General features: G+C 35.0%; 2 protein-coding genes and 1 long non-coding RNA gene across 3 annotated transcripts in view; 2 read left to right on the forward strand and 1 right to left on the reverse strand.

Annotated features, from left to right (window-relative positions):
* The window catches only part of LOC129241668 (protein masquerade), a 40,178-nt gene extending 29,127 nt beyond the window's left edge, over positions 1–11,051 (reverse strand). The window contains exons 1-2 of the mRNA XM_054878127.1: positions 10,990–11,051; positions 612–948 (exon numbers count right to left, since the gene is read on the reverse strand). The gene's annotated coding sequence lies outside the window, so the exon portion shown is untranslated. The remainder of the gene's footprint in view (positions 1–611; positions 949–10,989) is intronic.
* On the forward strand, positions 347–11,033 carry LOC129241669 (uncharacterized). The gene is made up of 3 exons (XR_008582151.1): positions 347–542; positions 9,263–10,296; positions 10,422–11,033. It is a non-coding gene; the product is annotated as an uncharacterized LOC129241669 (long non-coding RNA).
* A 1,249-nt stretch (positions 11,052–12,300) lies between the features above and the next one.
* LOC129241802 (ero1-like protein) lies at positions 12,301–16,440 on the forward strand. The gene is made up of 6 exons (XM_054878312.1): positions 12,301–12,841; positions 12,910–13,173; positions 14,691–15,367; positions 15,450–15,603; positions 15,689–15,843; positions 15,908–16,440. Exons 1-6 carry the CDS (start codon positions 12,707–12,709, stop codon positions 15,957–15,959), a joined length of 1,437 nt encoding a protein of 478 aa, XP_054734287.1. The 5' UTR covers positions 12,301–12,706; the 3' UTR covers positions 15,960–16,440.
* Positions 16,441–21,647: the final 5,207 nt, after the last annotated feature.

Raw genomic sequence — 21,647 nt, forward strand, 5'->3', positions numbered from 1 at the left:
TTAACGTTTTCCTCTAACCTCAATCTTCACATTAGCTTATAGCTGAATCAAGTCTCTTTGACCTATTTAGAGTCTAGCAAGGCACCAATGGCGTATAATTCTTTGGATTTGTTTTTCATACAAACATCCATTTCCCAATATAAACCAGGTGGGGCTTATGAAGATTTCAGGGAATCATTTTTTTGAACATTTGTGTGAAATGTACCAGTAAATTCCTAGTCTTTAGTCAAAAACCGTCTCCTTTTTCGCTATTTCGTCATATATCGCGAGACACTAAGTATGTATATGCATACGTGTAGCTAAACATAAAAAATTCTTCATTCTTCGTTGCTTTGGAAAAGTTCTCAGCATTAAACGAAATACTTGTAAAAAATTGTGGGAAAATAAAAAATGATAAATAAATTTTTCGAAACTCATCTTCACACGCTTTTCTTAAAAAAAATTTGATTAAACCCGCGTAACCGTATGCTATCAAAAGTAAAATTAAAGACTGAGTGGCAAAACTATAAAGAGAGAAAAATGAACAGAAAAAATTGAAAGTGGTAAATAAGTGAAAAATCAAATAAAAAATTAAGCAAAAAATGCTCATATTTATCTTGGTAAATGCTTACCTAGACAAATAGATAAATGCGAGCCAGGGATCACAGACAGCACGAAGATCCTCGCCGGCTGGTTGAGATGTTGCTTGATGGCGTTTGTGGTGGTGGCAGCTGTTTGCTTGTGTGTATGCGTTTGTATGTTTCATCGCGTCCGCAGGCGATTCTATATGCAGATGAGTTTTTTTCTGTTAGCGTTCAACTCGTTCTTATGTCCTTTCGTTGGTTCTCGCTTATTGTCTGATTTGATTAAACAAAAGGGTTTGATGTTGATGATCCCGTTGCTGCTTACGTTGATGCTGTTTTAGTGAAGCGGCACGAAAGCATTTTTTCCTCATTTTTTCTGCGTTTGCTAAAGTATTTAGAAAAAATGTTAAACCCTTTCATTTTAAAATTTTTTTCAGTTTTTGTTTTTTTTTTTTTTGAATTTCTTAGACATTTTTTTAGTAGGCACAAAGTTTGATGATATGTAGTTTAAATTTCACTTTTCGCGTGAGAATTTTTAGATCCTTTGTATGCACAGGCATTTTATTTTCTAGACGGGCTAATAATAAAGTGAAGTATAAAATAGTGAAAAAAGACCTTAAGGATTTTATGTTTGCCATGAGATATTCTGATCCATACATACAAGTTTATACAGTACATACATACATATACTCGTATGTACATACAATTCGCTTTTTATTAGGATTATTTCTATTTATTGTAATAAGAAGTGATTGATTCAGCGCTAACGGTTAGGTGTTATAGGCAATATTTTTGTATATGGGAGTAAGAAAGGTCGAAATAAAATACTACAGCGTTTAAATATTTTATAGAAAGAAATTGTAAGCAAGGGTGCCATGTATCGCATTTTTATAAAGATATAATAAATTATTTTTCTTAAATAAGGAAATTGGCGCAGCAGTGAAACCCTAAAATATGACAGGGCGGGGCAATACTTCCCACTTCAAATCCAACATTTTGCTTGCCAAGAAGCATGTTTCGAAAAAGCCCACCAAAATTTTCTGAACCATTTGTCAAATAGGTTTGTTATGATAGCCACTTGAATAAGATGCCTATGGGTCAAGATTGAGAAAGGAAACTTTAAGTAAATTTCGAAATTAATTGCTAATTCAAAGGAGTGTTTGACGATGCGCAAGCTATCTGAAAGAGCTTTTGCTCCGTTTTGTAAATACGCATAATAGTTATGATGTCGATTGTTTTTACAATATAGTAGAAAATTATTTAACTATGAGATAATTACTGCAAGTATACATGTAAAAATAAGTATTTTTTATTTTTGTATGTTGTGATTGAGACTTAAGACCCTTTTTCTGTTTTTAAACAAAAATATTGGATTTTTAAAAAGTCTGTGCGTGGTTATTACTTTGGCCCTTAAAATGGGCATTTTGGCCTTAAAAATCGATATTGGGCCGTTCTATAATTATAATGTATTATATATTTATTTACTGTTAACCATGCTTTAAAAGCTTTTTTGTCTGTTAGAAACAAAAAAAGAAAACAAAAACGCTTCTTACCGGCTCCCCATAAGCAAGCACTCCTGGAATTTGAATGAATAACGCAACGCCATTGCAATACTTAAATTTTAAAATTTAGTACAGTTTTGAAATCCATTGCATAGACTTTGGTGGATTGCAATCAACTCCGTATTCTTGGAATTAAGTTTGTTCAAGTATTTGAAAAAAAATAATAAACCCACGAAAATAACTCCCAACCAAAAACACACACATACTTGTAAAGTAAACACAAAATGTATGAGACATTTTTAGATGTATACTTTTCAGCATAAGAATTCGTCAGGATATGACAAGAATTTTACTAAAAGTTTTGGCTAGGTGATTTAAGTTTATCACTTTATGATAAGCCGTCAGACAGTTGAGTAGTAAAATCCTCTTTCGACGAATAAAAACTAATGCTCTCATCATGCCCATCTCAAAGTATGGCACAGAAGCTTGGACGATCTCAATATCCGTTACTTGAAGCGTTGAGAGAAAGATGCTGTGGAAGATTTTTGGACTTTTGCACATTGTGAGTATCGTAGGTGATGGACTAATGAGCTGTATGAGCTTTACGGTGACATAGACATAACGCAGGAAATAAAGATTCGGCGGGTTCATTGGATGGGTCATGACGTCTGTATGGGTACAAACGTTCCGATTCTGAAAGTATTCGATGCGGTACTAACTGGTCGTAGCAGTAGAAGAGCAAGGCCTTCTCTACGTTGGAAAAATCAGGTGGAGAAGGACTTGGCTTCACTTGGTGTGTCCAACTGGCGCATGTGTGCATGAGAAAGACTGGCGGACCGAAAGGACAAGCTGCCATTTTGCGAACTTTTACACATTTCATTACATTTAAATTATTTTTTTACAGTTTTCGAAGGCAAGTAAGCAAGCATTGGGCCACTACCTTAAGCCATGGTTAGTTATTCGGCATTCACTCTTTGATATGACCGATGACTTGCAATATTAACTTATGTTGATGATGTAAACGTGAAAATTATTAATGTATTGAAATCGATTGATGAGAACTTAAGATAAAGCCAAATATAAAATATAAGTAACCACATTTACGTGCGTTATTGAAATGATGGGGCCTAGCGCATTACTACTTTATTTTTAAATGTAGAAAAATAATAATTTCGAAAACCACTCCAACTTTTAAAAGGGATGCCTTAGCGGTTAAATGGTTGTACACCAGTGATAAAATGTCAATTGCCGCTTTCGATTCATCACTTCTCTACTAGAGAATTCTGATTCTGGTCAAGCAAAAAATTTGCATGCGAAAGCAACAACAATTTAGCGATGATGAAGCGACTTATAGCCGCCTAGGTAACAAGCCATATGATTAAAGCAGTGCTTCCAAGCATAAGTAGGGACATTTTTTCTTATTTTAGGTGCAATACTTTGAAAAGTAATGGAATGGAAGTAATAGTTTGAGCAGCATGTAGTGTGGAGCAGGACGCTTATCTTTTAACCGCCTTATGCGAGAACACAGCATTTTCAGGTGGGACGCCTTGAAAAGTACTCATAATAACACTGGTTTACAGCCAAAATGCACCAGAGACGCCGTTATGAAATTCCTATGTAAAATCACCGTCTGATTCCGAAAATCAAGGTTATTTTTTATTCTATGGTAACGTTTTTGAGATATTTACGAATTACCGTTATTTCAAAAAAACAAAAAATTGGGCCCACTTAATCATATATATCTCGAAAACGAATTGAGCGATTCCAAAACCGTTTAAAGCTTTTAAAAGGTAATAAAATTTCCTATAAACTGTGTGTAAAACACTTTTTGCTAGACCCTGCAGATTCAAAGATAACGAACTATCATAACGGATTTTTTAAATTTTTTTAGTAAAAATATAAAAAAAGTCGTACTTTGAGAGAAAGGATCTCGAAAACTTTTTACTTTTTCGTGTATTTTTTGTTTTCACTCTAAGCTCTGTTTTATTACAAAAAAAAATAAACTTTGATTAAACAAAATCGATGAACTAATACAAAAGTTACAAGCATTCAAGTAAATATATCCATATAGTAAAACTTAAGTACCCTACAAATAGTAGCATATGTACATATGATTCTGTCATATGTACATATGATTCTTAAACTATCTATTTAGGCGACATATGAAATTTATTACACCAATGAAGAGGAGGGAACCAACTTGCCATTCAACGGACTGCTATATTTGTACTACAAAAGTATTTGGGGTTGGAAAGTCAAGAAAAGTAACCTATGCGAGCGTATCCACAGTGTCATTACCAGAACTAAATTCAACGGAAGCTACATTGCCAGAATCAAATTTAACTTTAGTTTCGGCTCCAGTTTCATTGTCAACAGCTGATTACGAGGCATCATGTTGTACTGAATTGCAAACGGAAAACGAAAGAAACCCTTTGTCACAAGCACAACTCAATGATTGGATAAGGGATTTGGAATTGTCAAAAGAAAAGGCCGAACTACACGCCTCTCGTATGCAACAATTTAAATTTGTTTCATCCGATGTTAAGGTAACATATTATATGACTCGTCACGAACAATTCTCCCAGTTCTATACGAAGAAGGACAGTGTTTGTTATTGCAAAAACATTGCTGGTCTATTTAAACAGTTTGGTGAACCATATGATTCAAAAGAGTGGCGATTGTTCATAGACGGCAATTAATTAAGTTTAAAGACCGTATTATTGCATATTGGCAACCAAAAGCCATCTATCCCGATCGCGCATACAGTAAATACGAAGGAAACATATGAGACAATGCAAAAATTGCTTGAATTAATTAAATACGAAGAACATGATTGGAAAATATGTGCCGATCTAAAAGTCGTTGGAAAGCTATGTGGTATACAACCTGGATACACAAAATACTGTTGCTTTCTATGCAAATGAGATAGCCGAGCACGTCAAGACCACTACATCATAAAGGATTGGCCAGAACGAATCGCGTTTCAAGTTGGGGTGGATAACATAAAATACTCATACTCCGCTCCACATCAAGCTCGGCCTTATCAAAAACTTTGTCAAGGCTTTGGACAAAGAAGGCGAAGCTTTTCATTATTTGAAAACAATCTTTCCACAGATTTCAGAAGCAAAAATAAAGGAAGGGATTTTTGTGGGGCCGCAAATAAGGAAAATAACGGCCAATACCCATTTCAAAGAACTATTGTCACCAGTGGAGGCAGCGGCGTGGGACTCTTTTGAAAAGGTCGTTACTTCTTTTTTAGGCAAACACAAAAGTCCTTCGAGCTGGTAGAGAACGATTTAATCAAAAACAAAATCTTGGCGACGAAAGTGACGAGCATGGCGAAAGGTTTCACCAGCAAATGAAAATGATTGAAAGTCGGTATCAAGGATTCTGGGATGTCGCTATGATGGGTGACTACTGTTGGTTTCTCATAAAAGAAACCGATCCTTATATAAATAAGCGTCAAAACAAGACACATAACTTTTTCACTTATAAAATAGAGTTAAGACAGAATACATACAGTACATATGCTATTATTTGTAGGATACTTAAGTTTTACTATATGGATATATTTACTTGAATGCTTGTAACTTTTGTATTAGTTCATCGATTTTGTTTAATCAAAGTTTATTTTTTTTTGTAATAAAACAGAGCTTAGAGTGAAAACAAAAAATACACGAAAAAGTAAAAAGTTTTCGAGATCCTTTCTCTCAAAGTACAAATTTTTTTATATTTTTACTAAAAAAATTTAAAAAATCCGTTATGATAGTTCGTTATCTTTGAATCTGCAGGGTCTAGCAAAAAGTGTTTTACACACAGTTTATAGGAAATTTTATTACCTTTTAAAAGCTTTAAACGGTTTTGGAATCGCTCAATTCGTTTTCGAGATATATATGATTAAGTGGGCCCAATTTTTTGTTTTTTTGAAATAACGGTAATTCGTAAATATCTCAAAAACGTTACCATAGAATAAAAAATAACCTTGATTTTCGGAATCAGATGGTAATTTTACATAGGAATTTCATAACGGCGTCTCTGGTGCAGAAAAAAAGTTGAAATTTGTGATCCAGTGTAATCATTACATAAAAGTTTGTCAAAACTAAAAAAAGCAGGGCTGTCATTACCATATGCAACGTTGGATTCAAGGGATTTTTTTGTTTTATTCATTATGGGTTAGGTGTTAATAACATAACTATTAGGTAATCCTTTCCAAACAATCCCGCCTAAAGTATGCAAAATAAAAAAGATCCTTACTACATACCTAAGCAGATACTTGTCGCTTGTGTGCTAAGCGCCTTTGATCAAAGCCTCTTGATCATCGCCAAACTGTAAGCGAGAATTTCATACCAAGCGTTCCAGGCGTTATGGTTTTCAACGCTTTATTCAGCTGACAAATCTTAAAGCCGCCGAGTTTAGAGGAAGTTCTAGTTTTAGTGTTTTCACTGCAAATTTAAATATGTCTTGCTTTTTCTTTGTTTAACGATGAAATCGAAGACTTCATATTAAAGGTAAGTCCTTTTTAAGTCCACATTACTTGAATGCTCTCACACAATAAGTTTTTATATCCACTAAAGTAATTTTAATACTTTTATACTTTAACACCATTTTTTTAATTTATTCTTATGTTCTAATTTTCATTCTAATCACGAAAATCATCCTTTCTTGCACTTCATTCTACATCCTTTGGACCCCTACCTTTTTTGGTGTCTTCTATACTTAAATTATTCTCTACATTTTTTTCGTAAATCTCTATGCTCTTAATTTGCATACAGATACACTGTCATGCATACGAAAGTCTTAAAATTTACTTAGCGGTATGTCGAGTAAGGGTTGAAAGTGCATGAGTTCATCATTTTTTATATCCCATAAGTTGACATCACTAAGACTTTTTCTTTCGTAGTTCTCTGAGGTGGCATGCTTAATAGCAAAAGTGACGATGTTGGGTTAATTCGAAGGGTTTTGTTTTTTTTTGGAACATATTTGCATAAGGTAAGGCTGTGTGTGTAAGGAGGATTGATGGCCTTTCAAGATCTCTAAGACTAACGACAATCGCGGTTATGGGAACAAAGGTTCTATTCAACTGTTAACAAAGGTGGTAGAATCAATATTTTAGTAATTAATTATCAAATGTGATTGATGAAGAAGAAAAATAATGGAAATGAAAGCATGCAAATTAAATACAGTGCATATGTAAATAAAATATAGTAGTTATATAGTCTTTAGTATGTATGTATATCCTTCTACGAGTAGTTTACGTATGAAATAGGGTTAGGTGCTAGTTAATCTTTAAAATTGTGGCTAACGTGAATAGGTTAACATCACCATATCCATATGTATTAGTTTCATTGTTTTTGTTGTTCAGTTGTCCTGCGAGATTCAGTAACTGAAACGGACAACATTAAGAACGATGCCTTAGCGGTTAAATTTCATTTCTACTCACGCTAGTGGAGACTTCAAATATACCTATTCACAAGACCTACATTTTTTCGCTCCTCACGAATTTTCAGATAGTGAGAGTATGAAAAATTAGATCTGTAAAAAAATCTGAACATCTGTAGTGGGGAAAAGGGCAATCCAAAAAATACGAATGAAATCATAAACAGGAAAGACAAGAAGACTTTTATGTGACACAGTGTCAATCGTTTTTCGAAATTCCGCATACAATCAGCCTAGTGTCCAGCAGAGAAGACAGCAATGCAGTAATCGGTGAATACAGATAGATTTGAAGCTTTTAATCTATTAGAAACAAATCCATGTTGATTAAGCCTGCTGATATAGGACTTAATGGCAAAATATAATTTATCATGAACAATACACTCGAATAGTTTGGAAACAGTCAAAAGTTTTGAGATGGGTCTATAATTTCATATGTTGTTTTTTTAACTTCATCCTTCAAAATGGAGTAATTTAAATGGTTTTCTACTCTTCCTAACTTCCCTGATTTGTTAAAATTACTTTTAACGACCGGAAAAGGATTCTACAGTTTTCAACAGACCATCACATTGATCTGTACGGAGGGCTTGAGTGCTTATTTTCCCTTTGAAATATCTTTGAAGATAGTGTTAAAGAATCGAAATTATGATGCGAACCAATATCTGACGAAAAATTTGATAAAGATTATGTATCGTCATGGACAAGTTTGACTTAATAAAGTCAGGAATTAAATTAGCAATATATGATGGAATCTAGGCAAACTTTTCGTCCAAGTATTCCAGAACACCACCATTTCAATTTAATGTGGTTTCATAAATAAAGTGTTTTCCAATAACAGATGTTCTTTGGAATTGGATTGCGCTATCGAGAGATGATTAACGATTTTTTATGGCTGGATTTGGATGGTATTGATCTGGACAACGTTTATTTTCAACAAGACGACGCTACGTACCACACAACCAACGAAACCATTGATCTTTCACGGGAAAAGTTTCCGGACCGTGTTATCTCTCGAAGAGGTGATCAAAATTGGCCACCGAGATCTTGTGACTTAACACCTTGTGAATTTTTTCTTTGAAAGAGAAGGTCTACGCCAACATCCCTGGGTCGATTCAAGATGGAATTCGTGAGGCTATCGGGGACATAGGGCAGCCACTTTGCAATTCGGCTATGGAAAATTTCATGAAAAGGATATTGTCCTGTAAGCGTGGTCGTGGTGGTCATTTACCTGATGTTTTATATAAAAAAATCACATTTTTCTTTGAATATCAAAATAACATCTCTTATTGGAAAACCCTTTATTTGGGATTCGTTTCAATGCTTGTCTCAGGATTATGAATGCATTTATTATAAAGGATTTTATCCAATAACACCCGGAAATGCTCTCCCCAGATAACAAATGTTTGTAGTTAATTTCAATTGAGAGTAATTGAAAATATTTCTTTCATCACACGTGTTGCGAGAAAGTTTACAAAGTTCTATTTTTAAAACTAAAGATACAGACACCGCATGTTCGTAAAAACGGTGACTGATATTTAAAAAAAAAATTAGAGATTTTCAAAAAGTTAAAATCGATTAAGAATATGATGGCTACTGCTTTGGCATTTAGAAAATTATAATTTTGATAACTTGAACAACTTTGAAAAGTAATTCTATAGACTCTCATCTTAAAGATACTACAAATACTTTCACCACTACTCATGTTATAGTGATGAACTAAAATTTCCAGTAATAATCCGGTTCATAAATCTATCTTCGTTACAGAGATTCAAAAAGAAGATATGCGGCTAGCTGACATCACAACAATATTTAAAGCAAGATGTGGTTTATTAAAACTGAATGCAATACAAGCGAAGAAGAAGGAAGGTTCCCTGTACTGAAGGAAATCACACAGAGATACTTAAATGCAGAGAAGCTAATATAAAGGGTTTTCCAATGACAGGTGTTATTTTGATATTTGACAAATAGAAATCACGCTATTAATATAAATGGAACGATACACGATTAAACAACGCTTTAAAATTCACTATAAAAATGGACCTTATCGGACCGCAATACAGAAATTGCTGAAAAAATTTGAGATGTTGGGACAAGTTAGTGAAGTGTGAAGAATAAAACCCGTGCACGTCGCTCAAGAAGAGCCGAAAATATTGCTGCTGTAGCCGAAAGTGTTGAAGTAAACCCAGGTTTGTCAATTCTTGTAGTTCTTTGGAATTAGGCATTCCACAAACGTCATTACACCGTATTTTGCATAAAGATTTGGGTCTTAAGGCTTATAAAGTTCAGTTAACATAAGAACTCTAGCCGGCCGATCATCAACAACGTCGCGTCTTTGCTGATTGGGTCGTTGATGTTCATGAAAATGATCTGAAATTCCATCGAAAAATCATCTTGAGTCATGAGACCCGTTTCCACCTCGGTGGCTTCATCAACAAGCTAAATTGTCGGATCTGGGGCTCAGAAAATCCAAGAGTTATTGTTAAAAAGCCTCTCTATCCTTAACGTGTGATTGTTTGGTGTGGTTTATGGTCCAGCGGATTCATTGCACTTTACTTTTTCGAAAATGAAGCTGGAGAAACAGTTACGGTGAATGGATTGCGGTATCGAGAGATGATTAACGATTTTTTATGGCCGGAATTGGATGGTATTGATCTGGACAACGTCTGGACGACGCTACATGCCACACAAGCAACGAAACCATTGATCTTTTATCAAAGTAATACCTCTTATTGGAAAACTCTTTATATACTAAATCGTCAAAATTGGAGAACGCTAACTGGTTTCATATACTCAGCCTGGTATTATAGAGATTTTCTTATAGCAGAGTTCAATTATTAATTAATTTAAGAGCTGTGACAGACAACATCGTTATTTCCAAAAACATTTTTATTTGTTTCTTTATTTACTTAAATAAATATTTTAGGGGTAATGCGACTAATCAAGCGATTGTGCCTTCGAACTCAGTCCACATACAGCACAAGCATGCTTGAACAATATTATGAATAAAGACATTTTGCGGCAATTCTTGTTGTTATAGTCTTGAAGAGAAAACAAAAATGAATAGGGAGAAAAGTGTTTTTGAACGCAGCGCGATGTTTACGCCTATGGCTTATCTACAACTGGCTTAAACTACTTGAAACACCTCCAAAATCTCCAGACATCAATGTAATTGAAGATCTGTGGGCTCATTTATAAAACCAACTGAAAAAGCATGTTATTAAAAATAAAAACGACACGGAAGAGGCTATTAAAAAAGAGTGGGGAACAATATATCCTTTAACATGCAAGAAGCTGGTCGAATCCATTCCAATATGACTGAATGCTGCAAGAAAAAATAAAGGCTTTCCAACTAAATATTAGCTGATTGTTTTTTCTTAAATATTATTTGCCTAACTCTACTTTATACAAACGTCCGAGTTCTTTTTTGTCATGTATTTGCTAAGTTTTTATGTTTGTATTTTCTATGTATGAATCAGTTAAATTTTGTTTACGTGTTTTGTAGTTTTGAAAAATACGCTTGAAGAACGAAAATAAATGTGACACATAAACATATCACTTGGGTGCCCGAGTTCTTTATTGAGCCACTATACATACATATGTATATAAATTGATAAGAAGGCAACGAGCCTTCTTATATGAAGAGCCTCTTCTTTCCCTTTTCTAATTAAATGGTAGGATAAGTTTTGCTATGCAAATTTATTTTTTAATTTAGCAAAACTTTCCTTTACTACCACGATATATTTGAATGGGGTGCGGAGGGGGAGGAGGCGTGGCACCACCCACCCCGCCCATTAGAAAGAGCAAGGTCACACCATTATATCTGTGAAAGTCCCAACCCCCTAGTGTCCCTATAGAACCCCCAGGAGAAGTTTAAAAATTAGGTTTTTTCCGACCGCATTTGCAGTTTGTACTGAAATACAGTTGAAGAGAAGAGTATACAGCAGTCGTCAACCCAGCAAGCATTTAACTTAGGTTTTATATTTCATAGCACTTATGCACTTTTTATTCCAAATTTTCAGTTTTTGTAAAAATATTTGTTTTTGTAATATTATGTATATTTGAAACTAAAAAAGCGCCCCTATAAATAATAAAAATAATAATAAAAGAATTGTTCGCTTTTGGTTGACTGGGTTTTTCTTATTTCGCTTTGTTCTTCTCTCTCTCATCGTTCGTTTGACAGTTCGCTCCTCAAATTTATTCTGCACGGTATTACAAACGGTTAGAAGAACATTTGTAATAATAGAATTTTAATAGAATTTGGACTATTATTTAGTAAAAATAGCTTTAAATCGAATCTTAATGTAATAAAGAATGTTTATAAGTGATTTTGTTACTTTTCTGTTTTGTATTTAAGTGAAATAAGCGTCTGTAATAGGGCATTTTTTTAAGCTTCTGCAAAACGTTACATATTGCTATTAATTCTTAATTTTAATTTATAAAAAGTAATATAAATCAAAAGGCTGATATAGTGACTACATTTGCGTGTTATAATTTTTAAATTCGGTCCACGCACTTAGACATTATAAGCAAATATATCGTGGTAGAAAAGGAAAGCACAGCCTTTAATATTACAGTTGCACTTTATTAACTGCTCAAACATGCGAAATTTTAATTATTTTTAAAAAATATATCACAGAGTTGCACCAAATAACTAACGCTTATGAATTTGAATTTTAAGTTTTCGGATACATATGTGAGTCCGAAATAACAAAAACTTAAATTTGGCAGCACTGAGAAGGCTGCCAGCAGATGGCACAACTAACATCTGACGCTCTGATAACGTAATTGACAGCAGCGAAACAAACTAAACCAAAACAACAAAATAGACACGTAAGAGAAATAAAGCGTCTACGTTGTTTGTTCCATGCAAATAGCAAATTATTAGTAACGAAAAGCATTTTCAAAAGATATTAAATTGCGGCTGGTGTGAATGGGTGAACATATTTTAGAATCAATAAAAGTATAGTAATAAACAATAATAGCAATTACGCATATTTCCATTAGAAAGAGTGAAGTGGATCGTAAATTTGAAGAAAAAACTTTCACTAGAATTTATGTTTATGAAATACAAGCAAACATAAAGGAATTTTTTTAAAGAATCGTGTACGCAAATAGGTGTTTACAATAAGTTAAAGGAAGCGCCCACTTTAATATAAGCTAACAAGGAGAAGAGAAGGTGACCTACATAGGTGAGTTACAAGAAGGGAAATGGCTGCGAGGCGGATGCTACGCGATGGTGCGTGGTATCTGGCGTTGATGCTGTGCGTCATCTTGTGGGTACGTCATTGTAGCGGTTATTTTGCCGCCCACGATGAGTTGGACAAAAACAATTGCTTTTGCGAGGTAAATACCATAAATGTTCAAACTTTTCTATACAGGCTGTGTAATGTAATTTATGTATTTTAATGCAGCTGAAGGGCTCAATAAACGATTGTAGTTGTACGGTGGACACTGTGGATCATTTCAACAACATAAAAATATATCCGCGCCTCAAATCACTGCTGGTAAAAAACTTCTTCCGTTTTTACAAGGTGAATTTGAAAAATGCATGCCCGTTCTGGCCTGATGACAGCAAATGTGCTATACGTTTTTGCCAAGTGCAGAACTGTGATGAAGATCACATACCTAAAGGCCTAATTGAACAAAGCGATAATACAAAGTTCGCAGCATTTAAGGTAATTAGTAGATTTGTTAACCATTATGCAAATATAGTGTAGAGCTTGCCACGTATGTTAAATGGGAGTTAACTTTACTGACTTATTTTCTTATTTACACATCCAACACATACATATGCTATTGTCGTATTGGGATACTGATTAAAAATAATTTATGCCGAATCCAATGTATCGATATACTAACAACAAACAACTCAAGTGGCTGATTGTATATTGCGTAATCCGAAAAGTTCAGTAACTAATTTATGTTCTCTTTTTAGCAGTTATTATTTTTAAAGAACTTCTATAAAGCAAGTAGGTGCAATTTTGTTGGTTGACTTTTTAATACTTTCGCGCAAGACACTTGTACAAAAAAAGAAACATATATGCAAACATATATAAACGCCAGATCTATATGGTGGAAGCATCAAATGCTCCAACGAATCGAAGTCAGTTGCTGTTATTTTTTCAAAATAAATGTATACTGCTGGTTTTATGATGGAATACAATGCACTATAATTTGCTTCCGCGACAGTCGGTTCTACGTTACCGAAACGACCCGGATTTATATCCGGCCAAGGACTGTCACTCCAGCAGCACTCCCCGTATGTAAGTATGGGGAATGTTTATGCTGCTACAACAACAACAACATGCACTTTAGTTCTAACAGGGCATTGTGTGAATATTCGTCTTACTAACCTGGGAATATATTCCAATTAAACTATAGTTATAGGGAGCAAGATGCAACCGCCAATCATGTACTGGCATAGTACCCAGCACTTGTGTATAAGCGGCACAAACCCCTAGGTCAACATATTTTACCACAGGAGGAAATCCAACACAATAAAATTAGACAATTACAAAAATTTATTGAGGAAGTTGGGCTCAGCGAAATATTCTGAATTCATGAAAGAAGTACAATATATCTTGAAAGTCGCAGTTCTAAATCCCCTCATAATAATAATGATAATAATATCGACGCAATTTCTGCTTATCAATTTTGGTTCGAATTGCTTGCGTCGTACATTTTCGTTGCAATCGATCCATTTTTCATTAGTAATAATTTGATCGATTTCGTTCCGTTTTAACAGGAATTCGTATTCTATAATAGTTTCACTGTTAATTTAAGTGGCACAGGAGTCTTGCTTCTTCTTTTTATATGATTCTCTTTAAATCATTCAAAATTGATTTGTGATGGATATTTAGTTCCCCGGCAATGGACCGCATTCCCTTATTTTTCAGGAAAAAATTAAATGCTCGTTCATGCCATTTATTAAGTTATACGATTGTCCAATTCTTAATTTCTTTATTGGAACTTACAAACAGGCTATGTATGAATATATATTACACGAGATATTTGATTTCAACTCCAATTTGTTGTCAAACTTTTTAGTAAACCCAATATTTAGGACCGAAACTCTTTCATCAATTAAATTTAGTTTCACGTAATCTCTTGCCAATTTTATGTTATCTCCACTCCGATCATGCGTGCATAAAAACATGCATTAATTAAATAACTTTTATATTTTATTTGCCAGTACTCTAAAGAAGCCCAATCGGCGGAATGCTCTGAGGCCGAAGAGTACAACAGCGTTTTGAGTTATTTGGATACAAGTCTTAGTGATCAAGCGCACCGCGAGTTCGAACGTTGGGCAAGGCACGATGAAGCGGAGGAAGATTTCTGTATTTTAGAAGATCAATACAACGGTTCTCAATATGTAGATTTACTCATAAATCCCGAGCGTTATACGGGCTATAGAGGAGAATCCGCGCATCGTATTTGGCGTAGCATTTACATGGAAAATTGCTTTGGACGTAAAAACGAAACGAAATCTCTCTCCGATTTCTTGCCACATCTAGATTTGGATAAAGTGTGCTTGGAGCAACGTGCCTTCTATCGCATCATATCTGGACTGCATAGCAGTATCAATATTCATTTATCTGCCAAGTATTTGTTATCCGAATCAAAAGACTTTCTTGACCCTCAAGGTATTTGGGGACCAAATATCGAAGAATTCAGACGACGATTTAGTCCCGAAACAACAAACAATGAAGGACCACATTGGTTAAGGAATCTTTACTTCATTTATTTGGTGGAATTGCGTGCATTGGCGAAAGCAGCGCCATATTTACGACGGGAAGAGTATTATACCGGCATTGCGGAGGAAGATGAGGAGGTGAAGTTGGCTATTAATGATCTACTATCGGTTGTCGAGTGAGTAGCCACTCCAATATATTAAATATTATATCAAAATTTTGAAAATATAAGTGTTCATTAAGCATTTTTCGCGTGACAGGTCATTCTCTTCGCATTTTAATGAAAACGTGCTGTTTTCGAATGGTGTAGCATCGCTCAAGTTCAAAAATGAGTATAAAGAGAAATTTCGAAACATATCCAGAATAATGGATTGTGTGGGTTGTGATAAGTGCAGGTTATGGGGCAAATTGCAGGTAAGCTGGCATAAAAACTTAAATTTGTCAGTGAAATATCTGCAAATTAGCTTACTTATACCTTCTTTCTATATTCATTTAACAGACCCAAGGCCTTGGAACAGCACTAAAAATTCTCTACTCTGAGAAGTTGAATGTGGCGACAGAGAGTGGCTTATGGGATCGACCACATATAGAGGCGAATCCTCTATTTAAACTATCTCGTACAGAAATTGTTGCGCTCTTTAACGCATTTGGCAGGTAGGATAACAGATCCATATGCATATAAGAAATTTATTCAATAATCATTGTGATACTTTTTCAGACTTTCAAGAAGTATTTTCGAGTTGGAGAATTTTCGAAAGTTGCTGAGGTAATAAGCCCACGTTTGGACGTTTGCCGCTGCCGGTGTATTTATTAGACAATGTAACGACAGAAATTTCTGTTTTATGATAAGTATTTATTAACCATGTAGTCGTTTTCATGGTGGCGCTTAGAATAATCGCAACAACAATGCCGACAAATGGTTTCCCTTCTTACCTCATCCTTATTAGTGAGATATAAACTTTTCAAAGAATAGATTAAACTAATTTTTTTAAACTTATTTATTAAAATTGTTATTATTTAGAAACTTATTACTAAAATTCTCTAATGACCAAGTCGTGGATATTGAGGAAGGAAACTATAAATTCCATTATAGTAAAAGAACCAATCATTCAATGTGGAAAATAGCTTTATGTATAATCGAAAGATTTTTAAATATTTATTATGTATGATGTGAATGGTCATATTATTTATGTATGGATGTTATTTGCATATGAGACTGGGATGGATATTAAAACGCATTTTAACCACAAATACTGTAATTTTTTTAAAGAGTTTCGAGGCTTCACCTGCGCAGTGCAGCCATCGAACTTAGTTCTTGTGCACGGACGCATTTTCAAGCAAAAGAAGCTTATTTCCACTACTGTTTTCTTTAGTGGCACCTTTAAGTTTTCGAAAAGTGTAGCGTAGTAAGTATTGTAACGTAATATTATCACAATTTCAGGGTATTCAGGTTTATTAAAACAAGATGTCGTGCATATGGCATAAGAAATATTTTTTAAACCGCTCTATTATTGCTATTGGAAGTTGATTGTAAGACATCCAAATAAAAACAGCATATTCCAGATGAGTGCGGGCGAAGCAAACAAAATTTAAAAGGTATAAAGGTCAATATTAGCGGCCGTCGTAGTCGAATGAGTTGGTGCTTTACTACCATTCAGAGTTGCACATGTTCGAAACCCGGGCACGAAACACCAATTGATAGAAAAAGTTACTCTAATGGCGGTCGCTGCTCGGCAGACAATATCAAATCTCCATTCTGCCATGAAAAAAAAAAAAAAATATATATATATATGGTACTATGGCTCCGCGGGAGAGCACACGGCCGCCATGAAAAAGATACTCATACGCATAAGATACGCATCTGCTGGAGGCGCGGTAAAACGGAGGTCCCTCCAGTTGAGGAAAACATGAAAACGCACATCACAACATTCCTATGGTAGCCGGTTCTACGTTACTGGAATGACTCGAGTTTTTCCCGGCCAAGGGCTGCCGCCCCAGTAAACTAGCCCTGTCTAATGAACCGTTTATCATCCCCTCTCTATCGTCACAGGAGCAATTCTATGTAACAAACTTCCTTCAAATACTTCTCCTTAGGGCTGATATTGAATCCAACCCTGGGCCAGAGGTATTCTATTGCTGCGTTTGCCATAATCGGTTCCACCCGAACTCCACCTTGGTTAGGTGCAATAAGTGCAACGGGTGGAGCCACCTCAAGACTTGTTCAGGCCTTAAGTCACATAGGGAGTGGTCCACACGCTATGTGGCCTCGTATTGCTCCCGCCACCATCGTCCAATGCCTCAACGTCTACCACATCCCCTGATCGGCTGGCACTACCAACCGCCACCACAACCCTTACCTTCACGGTAAGGAGCGAGCTTATCGGCGCAACACAACTCCCCAAACATAGCCCATCCACTTCCCTCCTGCTCCAACCCCAGTGCGGGGACAAACAAGCAGCTCTTGGTGCCCGGCACAGTCTGTTCCATGTGTCAGTTTAGAATACCTCGGAACCTGGCATCAGTCAAATACACTTTTTGCAATGGCTGCCACTAAACGAGGTTTCAGACAGGGTGACTCGCTGTCGTGTGATTTCTTTAAGGGGTTATATACCTTGTGAGCCCGAAAAAATGGACGATTGTCATAATTTCTTTTAAATATGTTTTAGAACTTTTATTCAAATGAGGCATATATAGTATCATACTGAAGGGTAACTCTCGAAAAATACCTTTTGGTGTTTTTATTTTTAAAAATGTTATTATTTATTGTTGATATCGCGGCCGCGTTAGCCGAATGGGTTGGTGCGTGATTACCATTCGCAATTCACAGAGAGAACGTTGGTTCGAATCTCGGTGAAACACCAAAATTGAGAAAAGCATTTTTGTAATAGCGGTCGCCCCTCGGCAGGCAATGGCAAACCTCCGAGTGTATTTCTGCCATGAAAAAGCTCCTCATAAAAAATATCTGCCGTTCGGAGTCGGCTTGAAACTGTAGGTCCCTCCATTTGTGGAACAACATCAAGAGGCACACCACAAATAGGAGGAGGAGCTCAGCCAAAGACCCAAAAAGTGTGTACGCGCCAATTATATATATATATCGCCCCTCCCCCGAAACGCCGCATTTTAGAAAAGGCTTGTGGTGATTGTAGAAAAATGTTTTTTAGTGAATCTGAACGGTTTATTTACCCAAAAAAAAATTTTTCTCGATATGAAAACCGCTTTGCACCAAAAAAAAAAAGATTTTTGAGGGGTTGAAAAATTAAAAAGAAAATAACTCCAGCGAACTATGCAAATATTTATAAAAAGTGAACTGTTCAGATGCACGAGGTTGTAACTTCGAATAATTAACAAAAAAGTTTGTACAAATCGGTCAAATAGCTTTTGATAAGTAATGATCACCGCGACGGTAATTTTCAAAAGAAATAATCTAAAGTTTTGCGTGCTCTTCATTTATGGATAAGGTCGCGCCCTTCCACGGTCTGTAACTTTCGTTCTAGTGCTCCGATCTTTATGATTTTTTGAATTTATATTTTTAAGATGATATACTTTTGGAATATGCCATACAAAATTTTCGAGTTTTTAGTCCAACACAAGGTACATATTGCTCATTTACTTCAATAGTGTCATAACTCAAAAAACAAAATTATTCAAGAGAGCAACTTATAGATTTCAGCTTTCTTTTCTGGGTTAAATAAAAGCTAAAGTCGCAGATTTTCTATGCAAACTAGTGATATGTCATATGTAGTATACATTATAGTAGAAAATTCGACCGAAATGAGCGATTTGCTACTTTTTCTTGAACATAAACTTTTCTGCTTTGAATTATGTCATTCTTTCTGAAAAAATATAGAAATTTTTCCGTCATAAAGTAAATGTGTCATTATTGTTGAGAAATAAAATACAATATTTTTACATTTAGACATTTTATTTTCGAAGATTTTTAACTAAAACATAAATCAAATAGAAAAATTCATAGCATTAGAACATATTTTTATATGAACTTCATTTTCAGTTTTTAAAAATGGTACTAATAATAAGTACAGGAAAATACAGGGAAAATTTAATCACAAATTGCTATAAAATTCTTGATAAAAACGTGGAAGTTCTTTTTAATTAATTCGTTCATATCTTCTCTTTTATTATTAGGAATTCCGATTTTGGAGTGGTAGGCTTTTTGTAAATCAATCAATGTGCTATGATTCTTCTTCGATTTGATTATAGTGGCTTCTCTGAACTTCTCCTCAGCGTATGATGTTTTGAAAAGCACAGAGTTGGGTGACTCTCGTTGAACCTTCAAGATTTTCACTTCAGAGAGTTTAATTTCTCCCATATTCAATGGACCCATGTCATTAGAGAGTAATTTGATGTCAAAGAAGTCTCCATAAGACATTTCTTGCACTAAGAATGGGTGGCCTGTTTTCTTTGCTGATCGAATTATAGTAATGAATGTGCTGAGTCACCTTCGTTTTGGGTATGACCTTTGATGAGGTACTTGTGGGTGATGGACTTTATACCCAAGTAGCGAACGGCGGGTTATCTTCATCATTGCTGTAGACAGTATCTCTGGAAACGTTAGCGGAACCTGGGAAGTATGTCACGTCAGCTAAGGAATTGTCACTATCTTCTGACAACGATGATGAAAATGCGCAATTATTTTTGGATAACGACATTTCCAAGTAAGCTAAAAAAAGTCGAAATTCGTCATTTATTATCAGCAATAGCGTATCATTTTGCGTTATTAGAAGGTGTTTTACATTATAGCGGATACAATTTTCGTAAACAATGACATATTTTTTATTAAAACAAAATCGCTATTTCTACAGAGCCCATTTTTTCACGAAAAAAACGTCACAAAACAAAATATCTAATTACGCAATTAATTTGTTTTCAACAACAACGGAAGTTAAACTGAAATGTGTCGATGTCGTTGTAAAAAAATAACGCGTCACAACAAGTGGAATAACGGCACATTTTCATCTCACGCGCTCAATTTTCTACTAATCGCAAAGACTTTTTTATGCAATATTATCCATGATATTGAGCACATTTTTTCGTATTTAACTAAAAAATCTTGTTTTTTGAGTTATGACACTGTTGAAGTAAATGAGCGATATGTATATAACCCCTTAACCTGATGTTGGAGAGGATTTTACGAGTCGCAGAACTTAATCGCTCAGGCACAATTTTTATAAGAGCGTACAATTGTTGGCGTATGCCGATGATATTGACATCATCACATTGGCAATGGCGATTATCGCAGGCGATGGAATGATGAGCTGATATAGCGCAGGGAATGTCGTCCGAATGGTTACAAACGTTCCGGCTCTGAAAGTATTTGATGCGATACCTGCTGGTGGTAGCAGAGGAAGAGGAAGGCCTCCTCTGCGTTGAAAAGAGCAGGTGGAGAAGGATTTGGTTTCACTTGGTGTGTCCAACTGGCGCCGGTTAGCACGAGAAAGAAACGACTGGCGAGCTCTCTTAAACTCGGCCAAAATTGCGTAAGCGGTAATCGCGCCAGTTAAGAAGAGGAGGACAAGAAGCATTTGATAAAAACTGGCAAGCTGGCCTGTTATAAAGTTTTATCAGTTTGGAGGTATTTTTTCCAATAGCGTTTTTTGTGACAGATCACACATGACAACTGTCAAATTAAATACATATTTTTTTCAGTATTCATTGACATTTTAGCCATTCAAAATTGGTGTTTACAGATTGCCGTATTACAGCGCAGTTACGGCCAACATTTGAAAGAGAGTATCTTTAAAAAATAAATGTCACGAATGGTTCTACACAAAATTAATAAAAATTGCCCACTCAATTTGATTTATTGTTGTTTTATTTAAATTCCAAAATCCCATACCTCTAAATTGATCACCCTTTACAAGCTCAAAATGAATGCCTCACTTATGTATTTACAAGGTGCTTAATTCGGGAGCGTGTCATTATTCTGTATTACAAAATTCTGGGTGACAAAATTCTGTAAATTGCAAAAAAATTCTGCTTTTTTTAAATTCTGCTTTTTAAAATTCTGCTTTCTAAAATTCTGCTTTTTCAAAATTCTGCATGTTTAATGCGAAAAATTCTGCTTTATTCAAGTTTTGTGATTTAGGAGTTCTACGCAAAAATACGATGGATTGCGTAGCCGGAGTTGGACTGATGAGGGTTATTTTTTTGAAGCGCGCCCGAAGGCCGCCCACGCGAAAAGGAGTTCTACGCAAAAATACTGTGGATTCTATCGAAACTGAAGAAAAAATTATTATTATTTTTTATTTAATATCTCGAATAATAATAATAATAAATTAAATAATTACATTACCTCTTTAACATTGTTAACATTATATTTTAATACAGAATTTTGAAAGCAGAATTTTAGAAAGCAGAATTTTAAAAAAGCAGAATTTTAAAAAAGTAGAATTTTAAAAAGCAGACTTTTAAAAAGCAGAATTTTGTTTTTAGAATTTTGT

Source organism: Anastrepha obliqua, chromosome 3, assembly GCF_027943255.1.
Source record: "Anastrepha obliqua isolate idAnaObli1 chromosome 3, idAnaObli1_1.0, whole genome shotgun sequence".
NCBI lineage: Eukaryota > Metazoa > Arthropoda > Insecta > Diptera > Tephritidae > Anastrepha > Anastrepha obliqua.